The sequence below is a fragment of the Dermacentor andersoni genome, chromosome 3, assembly GCF_023375885.2.
Source record: "Dermacentor andersoni chromosome 3, qqDerAnde1_hic_scaffold, whole genome shotgun sequence".
NCBI lineage: Eukaryota > Metazoa > Arthropoda > Arachnida > Ixodida > Ixodidae > Dermacentor > Dermacentor andersoni.
The window spans coordinates 116311870-116324003 of record NC_092816.1 but is presented as its reverse complement, the minus strand read 5'-3'; the positions used below and the strand labels follow the sequence as shown (position 1 = coordinate 116324003).

Below are 12134 nucleotides of genomic sequence, written 5' to 3'. Positions count from 1 at the left end.
TATCAACATTGGCTCAGACTTCATCTGCGCGGATTGAGACGGTTGAAGCTTGTGCATTTCAAATGGGTATGTATGTTTGACTTGTTTTCAGCGTGATTAATTATATTTACAAGAGAAGACGCCGTCACTACCGTGTGGTCTGTTCGACGGCCGATAGCGCGGGTTTCGGTCCAACGATGGCCGCCACGCTGATTTTGTCCGTTCCGTCGACAAGAAAGCCCGTCGCAGTACGACAACTCGCGCTCGTCGGCTACCTTGTATACGGGTGTGTCGTTATCAGTCTGGTACGAGGGTTTCAGTAACGCAGTGTACTGAACAGACGGTCGATCGTTGGCGCGAGCGTCTTGTCGGTGCCGTATCGAACCAGTGTTACCGCCCCTTAAACCAGTACGCGAAGTCAGGCACGCACTGTCACCTCCAGCAAGTGATGGTCGCTGCTCCAAGAAGCCTTCGTCAGCGACGTGATGTTTTTAAGTGTCGCCCAACTGTAACGCACGGGTTTTTCGTTAACCTTGCTAGCCATCAATGAAAGTGTGGTCCAGAACACTCGCACGAAGCCCTGGTTGCCTTCTGTTTTAAAGTAGAGTTGTACGCTACGCACGTTTTCGGCACCGCACCGACGTTGAGCTACTGGTGTAGTTTCGCCGCTGTACACGACACGCGTGTTTGCAGCAGCACGCACGCCGTGCTGCTGCAAACACGCGTGCTTTTTTTTCGGAGCTTCTTCCGGCGCACGGCCACGCGTGCGACCCTTCCGAAAAGTTTCGCGACTAATATACTAGGGCAAAGCACATGCGCAGTCGCACCATGAAAAAAAGGCGAATTCTACAGGGCTCACTCAGGCATATCATAGCGAGTCATCTGTTTCCTCAAATGGAAGGAAAGAACGTAACACAGAACAGTCAGCGCATAAAAAAAAGTCAGATCGCGCTTCACTAAAGAAGCGTATTGACAAACGTATTAATGGATAGCAACATCACCAAGTCCATGTGTGCCCACTTGTTGGAGCGGTTGGCGAATGACCAGATTTACCCAAAAAGAACACCATGCAAGATTTCTCATGATCGACACTTAACAAAAGCTGTTGCGATAGACATGGCCCTCCACCTACCTGGTACCATTGTCTACATGCCATGGCAACGTTCGACCGCAGATTAGATGAAAACGCAGCAAACACCACAATAGTTCAACAAGGTTTATTTGCATGGTGGCAGACGAGCGCTCTCTGAGCAAAAATATTGTACCACTTTTTCATCGCGGACTACTCCTTTGAGCTGTTACGTAGGTTCTGCATATTGCGAATCTAGCGTGCGCGCACAGCTTCCAACGCTTCCGCTTTCTGACGCCACACTCGATTCTCGACGGACTTCTCGGTTATTATATTTATACTTAGGCTTGTCGTAAAAGTTCGCTGAGCCAGAACCTTGGCAAACGACTTGCTACTGCTTACCACAATATACCACAATACCAGTATCTCAGACCAAAATTTCTTGTGATTCTGTGCTCACCTACCTAAGGGCCTACGATCGAGGTCTGCAAAGACAAATCAGACTGCAGAAATCCTGCCAGTTACAAAACCCAACATGGGGTCTTTGCACACAGTTTTCTTTTTTGTTCAATAACGAGAACGCAAGGGGTGACGAAGTTGGCGGCGACCGTATCGACGGGAATCTCTCTGCCCACTGTATCATAACAATGCCACAGAATTCTACTGTCACATGTGAAATATTAAAGGCTCGCACTTTGAGGCTAGAAAACTCGCATTTTCCGAATGTACCTATAGCATATGGCCAGACTAAAGTTTGAACCGGAGTAATCGAAGGACGTAAACTGGTGCAGAGGTATCGGTGGATGCAGGGATTGTCGCAACTGGGATGTAGGGGCACTGAGACGAAGATCTAGTTAATACTTTAGCCCCTTATTTTTTCCGAGCAGCCGAACGCTTGTAGAACCCCTCAAATCCAGTTCGATCGATCTCGTCAAAGTTGCGTTTGTTGAAACCTTCAAAGCCATTTCTGTCGATCTCGTCGAAGTTGCGCTTGTAAAAACCAGGCCATCCGGCGTGATCAATTTCATCGAACTCGCCGTGGCCATATCCGCGCTTGTGCAGGCGTTGCTGGTCGCCGCCGAAGGTCAATCCGCTTAAGGAGTCAAACCTGCGAATAGAAGGGTAGGGGAGGCACAGAGATATGGCAAATGCATCGGCAGGGTTAGGTGCAGTTCTTTACTTAACATTAATTTAAAAATATAGCCTTCTCTTCGTTACGTACAAAACAAGATACAGGCTGGAGGCACTGCTCCTTCTTGCGGCATTCCTGACGTTGTTTACATTTCGCAAACAAAAATTTGTTGAGCAGGGTACTTGTACCAATGCGATTTTCTATACCGTGATCTTGAAACAATTGTTGAAGATATATTAATGAAACATAATACGCTTTAATAGCGTAACTTGCAGCGCGAAAATATTCCAGTTTTTGGAAATAATTTGCATTGTAATGGCCTTCAGTCTTAACTGCATTTGAGGGTTTGGGATCCCGCCATCTCCACAGTGGCTTATTCGCCCTGGCGTTGGGGTCATCAGGGAAGGTATTCTGGAAGAGTTCACCTAGTGGACATGTCCGTTTTGTCTGCTTTTGAAGTTCTGATTGGCTGTGGCGCCTGGCTGCTGTAAGAACTGTAAGAACTGCTGTGCGCCAATAAGAACTTCAGCAGCAGACGAAATGGACATTTGTATTAGGTGGACGCTCACAAAATATCTCCCCAGCATGAGTCCACACCTTTCAGACGCGGCTGCGGCAATGGGACTCTAATGGTGTCGGATTGCAAAACCACTCGCGCACCGGACTTTGACGATGCGTTGTAGAACCACGGTTGGTAGAAATTCACACGAATACTCGTGTCTTGAACATCTGTCATTTTAGGTCCCAGGCTGTGTGCAGCTTGGGACCTAAAACTCTGCAATTATGAACTGTTCTTCGAACCACCCTTTTTCTTTAATTGAGGGGGGGGGGGGGGGGCTCTTCTCACGCTTATCTTGTACAACTTCTTGCTATGACTTATCGCTATGAATACTTCGTTGTTAGAATCTGCATGTGCGTAGCTACAAGCCATGAAGAAAAAGGCTTTCAGCAGTTCCAAGGCCGATTATGTTCTACTTCGCTGGATCTTCACATTTAAAAAAATATTAGCACTGGATGCATTGCCTAAGAACAAATTATGCTTTCTGTCGGTGAAATCGAAATATTGCGATTTTGTAAGCTTTTTCCGATTGTGGCACTCAACTTAGCATGGTTGGTGTTTACTGTTCGCCCTTTACTCGTAGTCCTCTGTGACATTATATATGTGAAAACAAAACGAACAAAGGATAGAGACAACTTTCCACAATCATCCGAAACAATTAGAGACGTTTTGTAAAGTGACGTATTTTAGATCACGGCCCCCTGGAGCCAGGATTGCCAGGTGCGCAAGTATGCGCCGAAGTGGCTGCTTTCCTGCGCTCTTGACATCAATAACATTAACCTCATCGCATTTTTGGGCTACTTAAAGTATCGATATCAGCTATCAAAATACTAAGTAGTCTAAGAGTGCTCCCGTTTTGCACAGAAGCAATAGTGGGCCTTGGGCTGTACGAATTGCTTACGTCTCCAATACTATATATGTTAAAATGGTGCTTCTCCACACTCGAGTCAAGATTTGAAGTCTCCAAAAGTCGCAAGAAGTAGGACACAGTGCGATAGTCTGCTTTGTTGTTTAGTTTTATGACCTTTAATGTAGGCTTTCTAATATAAAAACGGATGTCAACTCAATGGAAGGGTGGCCATATCGACATTTAAGCGACGCTGAAGAGCAAACGCTGTAAGAAAAACGGGATGTTGTGCTACAAGGGCGGTTCTGTAACATACTGGCTTGTATAAAGCAGGCTGCAGCACAATACTGGTGGACAATCTTACCATACGTCTGTGAATTCATTATTTTGTGAGCTTCAAGGGAGAGTAAGCCAGAAGAATCCGCCATGCCCGCAATGGACGAAGGACGGACACTGCTATAGAAATGAAGACACCAGGTGGCCCTAGCGGTCACTGTCGATCGACAAGCTCAGTATACATATGCAGATGGTTCTAAACTGGGCGGTTTGGTGCATCTTGAAGACGAAAAAAGCAAATGACAAGAAATTGAATAAGTAAGAAGTACTGCGTCATTTTCTGCTTGCCTTTTGCATCGTTCGCATAGCTTATATGAAATAACTGACGCAGTATCGGCGAAATAGGTGTTTAGGTCCGGGGAACTGTTTTGGTCCAGAGAACTCGTGCCGAAGAAGTGCAAATGTTTGCGCGACGAGTCGTTGCGGCAACAAACAGTAAAGAAGAAAGCCTCAATGAAAGAAAAGAGCTGAAACCGTAAGGTTACACACGCTGCTTGCCTTTTGGTCAGTCCAGCACCAATCGGGAAAGCACCCGCTTCGCGGATGTACTCGCCACCACCGATCTTGTCCAGGCCTCGGCGAGAACCTGAGCCGAGCGATGAGGGAGAGAGACCTCGCAGTGCGTACGACAGCACCAAAGACCGGAGGAGCTGGACGTCGTCGGCAGAACGCAGCAACTCTCCGCCGCTGATTTTGTCGAGGCCGCGGCGGCCGCCCACACCACGGATGTATTCGCCGGCGTTCAGCTTGTCCAGCGTGCGGGCCCCCTTGGACTGCGACGACGACGAGGAGGAAGCGGAACTGCCACCAGCCTCGTCACCCAGCACCTCCTGTAGGGATGCAAGCGGGACATGAACAGATTGAGGTGTTTGTAATGTCTCAGGCCACAGCCTTCACACATCAACCGTCTCGCTCCTAGTGGCGTCAAACTACTGGACTCAAATGACGGTGTCTGACAAATGAAGCTGCGATCACGTTATGGCAGGCTTCTCTTATGGTTCCGGTGATTTTTATTTTGAATCCTTACTCAGCATAATAAACTGATAGTAGTGATCGTTTCGTGTTTACATTTGCAGACGACCCTTTTTGTTTGTGCGAAATTGCTTGTAGAGCAACGTAGCGAAGAGCGATAATCGCCATATCATCTTAGCAGGTTATCTGTGCAGAGACTTGTATGTCAATACACAGCAGACGAGATGCTCGGTCTCCTGCTGGTCCTATCCCTCTAAACAAAGAAAAGCTGTGATAGCGTTGGACGATTATTCTTTTCGACAGTTACCTGGTTAGTAGGTGCTTGTTAATAGCGCGATGCGAGTGACGTTATTTCCGTCTCACGATAACGTTATGACGACTTCATCGTACCATTGACATTTCGTGCGCTTTGGTGGGTTGTTCTTTTAGCTGGGGAGCTGGTTAAGCTTTCGTTCTGCCGTGGAGCGTTACAAGAAAATTCAGCCCAGCTGTGCGCCGCCTCACGTTGCCTAGCAACCATCTGCGAAAGCACCGAACCACGTAACCTCCTCGCACCCCACACACGTAGGGCGTAGTCGTGACGTCATGCGAGTAAAACCTCGGGCCGGCGCGACGGCACACCTATAGCCTCCTCTACTCCTTGCGCACGTAGTGCTGCCATGGTAAGACCGAAGAAAGACGCCCGAAGAAGAAGCGGCTTGCCAGGAAGAGTGCCATACTGCGAATTGAGAAGCGACGCGTCGCCACCGAGCTGATTCGGAACACCGCGCCGAAGCTGCGGCTGAGAAGAGGCGACGCCGAGTCGAGGATCTCTTGCTTCAGTCCAGGAATTGCGAGAGCCGGTGCCTGAACATTCTACGTCGCAGAGACAGCGATCCTGGCCTGCGACTGCTCGAAAACTTCCATCGTCAAGCCCGCCGAGACATAGGGGGTGCGAACGGCCGATTCCAGCTCGAATTTCTGGGCATAGAGTTTGGGTGCAGCTATCGCGTCTGAGACCTGCAAGAAAGCTCGGCGCGCGCCTCAGCGACGATAGACGAAGGAGAGCCGATCATGCCCATCGCGACGAGGCCGTTGCCGACAAATACCGTCGCCGAGCCGAGCATCCAGTTTCGTGTCAAAGTCAACGAACGCTGCCGACGGAATGCTCGGTGGCGCCGGGAATCGGTTCCGATCCCGCGCGTCATCGATAACTTCCAACACCAAGCCCGCAAACCCATGGGAGGTGAGAGCGGCTGCTTCCAGCGCGAATTCCTCGACATATAGTTCGGGCACAGCTACCGCGCCTGTTACCGGATCTGGTTCGACGTGAATCTCTCCACGGTGAGCTCGGTGCGGAAATTCCAACAGAAGAGCTCTTCCTTGCAAGTGCTTCGCGAAGCAATTCCCCGACGCCGCCGACCACGACGACGACCACGACGACGGTCGGACGTTGAGGACGAGGACCGGATTCACGATGATGACGACTGATAGAGAAGCACTGCATATAATAAATTATGATGCACGTACTGTGGCTTGCATGGGTGTGACTCGCTGAGGCTTGTGTGGCTTACCGGCCAGGTCGTGTATAAACTCGCAAAAACATGTTGAAACTTAGGAAATGTTGGCGGCACTTAGTATAAGCTTAAGTAAGCCATGCATAACCTCGTAAGACAGCCAAACCTAGCAACGCTTGGTATGAGCCTATCCAAGCCATGCATAACATCGCAAAACTTAGCAAAACCTAGCAACGCTTGGTATGAATCTAGCAAAGACATGCATAACATCGCAAAACTTCGCAAAACCTAGCAACACTTAGTGTGAACCTAGCCAAGCCAGGCATAACCTCGCAAAACTTAGCAAAACCTAGCCATACTTTGCTAAAGCTGGAACTAGCTCCGCTGTGACTCAGCCTTGCACCACTAGCGGAAACTGCTCAAATTCTTTCGCATTTGGTTTTATTATCAAGCGACATTTTCGGGTTAGCGAATTCTTATTCCCTTTCCTCTGAACTCATTTATTTCAACATGTGCAGAGACTACTTGGTCTTGTGGCACATCGTGCGCGGGCTCTGTATTACACATGATTTGTATGTATGTACACTTTATATCAAGTTAGTTGTATATGTGTAGAGTGCCAGCATATAGTTTTTCCCCTCTAAGTGATTGTCAAAGCTTGTATTTATTTTTCCTGTTCATACTGTTTCCTCGTGTGACTGTGTTGTTATGTACTTGTGTACCTACGATTTTGGGATAGCGGCCTCTTCGGTAGCCAAGCCTCCCTTAATGTCGCAATTATTAAACAACAATCGCCGAAAAGAAGCGGTACAATAAAGTAATGGCGAGAAGCAGAGATCCCTGTTTGGATCTTGCTTGTTATGTCAACATATTTCCAAAATAATTTAACGGATTAAAGAAAAGATACCGCATATCTGACCACTACCACATGACACTTAGCATAATGCGATTAAACATAGCATGATTCGCCGCATATTTTTTATTAGGGCCGTGGTACAGGAATCAGGGGCTGAATTAACGAAACATTTTGTTCGCGAGTGTTTTTTTCTAGTATTGGACCTCCGCCTCCGCTAATAAGATGTCCAGCATAAGGATTGGCTGGATTTTCTGAATCCTTCTGAATACAATATTGTGACTTTTATGTGTGTTACTTCTCTCTTGATCAATTTGTGCTCTCTTGTAGAATCTTTAGGCTTTGGGATGGTAGGCTGCAGTGCAAAGTGAATATGGTCAGTGAATAAACATCCTTTAACAGTCGGCAAACGCACTGTCAATTTGTGCTCCTGACCTCTTCATTTGGTTCTCCCTTCGGTACTGGAGATGCCGCGCATGTAGTCGAAGCTTTCACGGGATGGCGCCTGAAGTAGTTACAACCACAAGAAGGGTTGAAACATGGCCCGCGTCTATTGTTTTCTGCTTTCCATAAGACAATTAGCAGCCCAGCCAGAAGACTTCAATATGCGGCATGCGGAGAACGCTGTGGTGGTTCGGGTGAGTTCGGCTTATCTCAGCGACGACGTAAGGGCTCGACAGTATAAGTTGGATTGTCTCGAATGGAATGTGAGTGTTGCTGTAAAAGCGGGACCGGAGTGGCGCTGCACCATCTGCAGGAGCTTCGTACATCCTTAGTTGTGCGTCCATGACGGCGTGAAAAGTTCAATAATCGCTGAACTATGATAAACCAAAAGTGGGATGGAGACCAAAGCGCACTGCAGATATCGACGAGTTGTTGAGGCACGTCAAACTGCACGCGCACACATGTGTCGCGCTATATAAGAGGAAAGTGAGCAGGTCTCCCACGCACAATAAAGAGTCAATAGAAGCGTTTCTTTACCCGCGGTTCAAAGTTCGCTGAGCATCTCAGCTTCGCAGTAAGTCAGCCCAAGTCAGAATCGGCATAAATGCGCGAATTCGATAAGTGGATAACTAGATATGAAGAGGCAAAAAAGTTGGCTTCGTAAAGTGACCATACTGGATGCGCTACGGCACTCTCATGCATATGCAAGCATTTTGGCCCAGGTTTTACAGCCGCGCGAGGCGCGAATTCTCGCGAACGAGGACGCGTACAGTGCACACTTCCGAGCCGCCTGTTTTTCAGCTCCACGCAAGCAAGTGACCGTGCGCCGCCTCACTAATGGCGGCATACTGCCATCTGGAGTGCATCTTGTTTGCATTTGGAATGGGTCTCGCGTTGACTACGGATTTGTCCTTGTCTACCCGCCCCAGCTCTCCGTCTCGTTCCTTATAAACTCCCCAAACCAACCACGCTCGTGAGTGACTACCGCCGTCGCCTCTAATAATCTGGTTGATGTTAATAGTTTAACGAGCACCTCTCACGCACAAGACAAGGAAAGGGAGCGGTTGTAAGTAATTCTGGCCTGATGGTTTTTTGATCGCTATCCCGTGCGCTTCGCCTCGGAGGGAGCCGAGCGTAGAGGATAGACTTCGGACACAAACGAAAACCAAATTTATTCTGACTACATCCCAGAGCACCGGAGAACCTCCCACGCGAGCGAACGCGGCTCAAGCCCATGCGTCTTACCGGCGCCTCACCTTCAGCGACCGAGATGCCGAACGACGGGAAATAACGTTTTAAAGAGGTAGCTGTAATGAACCTCACCTGAACTCAAGATGTGCGGCGCACACTGTCCTCTGAAGACCGAAAAGCCATAAAACACCGCTATTGTTGTGCGCTACGCAGCTAACGTAATAGCAGTAGCTGCATCAACACCGTACGGACGACTTGTGAGTCCTCCTGGCATCGTGTGTCATCGCGGCCGTCGGCGTTTCGTTGTCATCAGCATTGTTGTAGTCGTCGTGCCAGCTGCCGCTGTTATTGGTCTGCCCTCTCGCCTTTCCTATCAATAAAGCTGAGTGATCCATTTTTCGCTAACTTTATCGCAGCCACCATAACGTAGATGTTTATTTACTATTAGAGAATAAAGAAGACGAAACTTTCTGCGTTCAACAGCGAGTTTGCGTCATTCCTTAGAAATCTCCTTGCCTCATGTTTACAATCGTTCATTGGAAGCAAACTGGACCGTATTTAGGAGCAAATAACTGAGGGAGTGATTCAGTTTATTGTTACTAAATGCGTTTTATTTAGCATAAGCAATCACCCCGGTATAATGTACAATTAAATCGCCTTCCTAAGAAGAAGAAATGCCATTTCGGCATAGCGTTCGCAAAGCCAATCCAAATGGACTCCTTACAAAAAAGAAACTTCCACTTACTTACTAAATAGAAAACACCTATATTTTAATTTTAACGCTACACTGCCTAACATGCTAAAATGAAGCACTAATGGCATTTGGAAAATTATTCGGCGTACCAAGCACACCAGCTGCTGACCCTGTACTCAATCATCAGTGCGCGACCATTTTAAACAATACATTTATCAAATCGGTCTCATCCGCCAAACTTGTTTATAAACTACCCAATCTGCTACCTAATATTTTTTTTCAATTTATTCTATTCTTTCTAACTTTGCTGTGATATAAAAAATTAAAAACCAATGAAAAATGTAGCTCCTCCTGTAGTGCGGACGGACTGACCTGAAAATCTTTGAAAAACACCAGTGAATATTGTTTCCCCATCCTAGAGCATGCCTTGAAACTGTAATATCAATATGCCTCATTATTTCGTAAATCAACTTTTGGAACGGTTGTACCAATTCACAAAACCAGCGTAATTCATGATCGATCTAACTATCGACCGACATATTTATCTTCTATCCCATGTAAAATAATGGAGCATGTTGTTTTCGTGCATCTCGTAAAGTTTCTTGAAGACAAAGCATTTTTCTAATTTCCAGCACGGATTTCGCGTATCCTGACGAATAGAATTCGAGGAGAATTTATTGATAGCAAAGACAGAGAGGTCCACCTGAGCTATAGTGCGCCCTAGTCTGCTATACTCTCCACTGGGGAAGAGGGAAGGCGAGTGAAAGTACTGGGATGGATGATGATAAGAGAAGTGGTGACGTCTTATGTATATGAGGCAGTTGTCTTGCTAGAGCCGCTCGTCGAGCTTGGTGTCCCGCAGAAACTTCAACAACACTTTAGTTGCACGCATTGAAGTTGTAGTGTCAGGCCATGGGCCGAGGATAGCTTCCTCCGACAGTGGTTGCCTGCCAACACTGGCTAGGAACCCTTATAACGTCCTTCGCTCTAGGATACATGCTGGGAAATCGTACAGTATGTGTTCCAATGTTTCAGGCATCTGGCAGTGTTCACAATGAGGGCTGTTCGATTGGCCGATGAGGTGCGCGTAGCGACGGGCGAAAGCAACGCCCAGCCGAATTCTGTGTAGTAATGACGTTTTGCTCCACGTAACTTTTGGGGGAAAACAGAATTTACCGTCTGGGCCGATCATATGTAGGCGTCTGTGAATGTTGCCATCGTGGGCTCTGTATGCATTTGTAAGGTCCTGCATGAGTACCTTGATCATGGTGTTGGTGTCAGGTCGCGAGTAGGCAATCCGTACTTCATCAAAGAGAAGGCCGATCTTGCCTCACTGTCGGCGAGTTCATCGCGAATCCTGCTTTCGTGATCAATCAACTGCTATCATTTACTCACAATTCATATTTATGTTGAATGTTCCTTTGCTACTGATTCTGTATTCTTTTACTTCTCTAAAGCATTTGACAAGGTTAATCATCTGATACACTTATACAAAATAGGCCTACTAAACACCCGGCAGTCATCAACTGGATTCGTCCGTTGCGTCTTTCTCGGGTTGAATTTGTCGGCAATGGCAATATTACGTCTAATGTGACTTTACTAGAATCTGGTGATGATCGTGGCTTTCTTCTGGGTCCTGCTTTATTCTTTAAATAAATTACTCAGTCAATAACGTTTCCTCGCAAATACGCTTGTTTGCTGATGTATTTGTCATATATTCTAAAATGACTAAATCAGCCGGCGTCAGAGTCCACCGTGATGTCAACCACGTTCACGACTGGCGCCGCACGTGACCCGTGGAACATATAGCTGACAAATGTAAGTGTGCTTGAATCTCATGTACTAGAACAACTTGCATGCCCTACGTGCTGGTTGAAAAATGCTCTTCTCCAATCCGTTACATCGTACAGCTTCCTTGGCGCTAATATTTATCTCTATTTGATTTATTTATGCAATACTGCAAACTTCGCACATGTCCAAGCAGGGTGGATTCAAAAGCATCTAAATAGACACAAGACGAAGAAAAGTACCACATGTCAATCAGTTGTAGGTTAGTTGGGGTACGGCATCAAGTTGCAGTTGTTCATAGTTCGTGGAAAAAGAAAATTCAGGCATTAGTACGATACTTCCCAATCCGCAATTTGAGCGCAGCTGTATACGCGTTTTTGTTTCGCGATGTACTGGTTGGTGCGAACAATCTACCTCGTGCGGCACGTTGCAAACGGAGCGAAGTGTGGCGTGACTTGCTAGCTAAACTAGGGATCGCGACAGCCAGCGCGCGATTGAGGCGTAAGCACCAATCGCAGCAGCAGCCGCCGCCGCCGACAGACATCCCAGCGTGCGCGCTGCCCTGCCGCCATCTCTTAGCGATCGTCGCCGTATAAAGTTTTTTTTTTTTTTCTCACCCTTTCGCAATACCTTGCTCCTTCACTTTCCTCCTCGGGTACTTCACCTCCCGATACGCTCCGCGTTCGCTTTTATATTTCGCTTTGCTAGTTCGCTCGGTTACGCAGACCCCGACGCTCGCCGCAGGAACGGGCGCCTAAAAATGCGCTCTAAAAT

At 47.4% G+C, this 12134-nt stretch overlaps 1 protein-coding gene across 1 annotated transcript in view; it reads right to left on the bottom strand.

Moving 5' to 3' along the window:
• Window positions 1-1181: 1181 nt before the first annotated feature.
• LOC126539202 (uncharacterized) overlaps window positions 1182-12134 on the bottom strand; it is an 80621-nt gene continuing 69668 nt past the window's right edge. The window contains exons 2-3 of the mRNA XM_050185951.2: window positions 4421-4752; window positions 1182-2156 (exon numbers count right to left, since the gene is read on the bottom strand). Coding sequence (XP_050041908.1) covers window positions 1919-2156; window positions 4421-4752 — 570 coding nt within the window. The 3' untranslated portion in view covers window positions 1182-1918. The remainder of the gene's footprint in view (window positions 2157-4420; window positions 4753-12134) is intronic.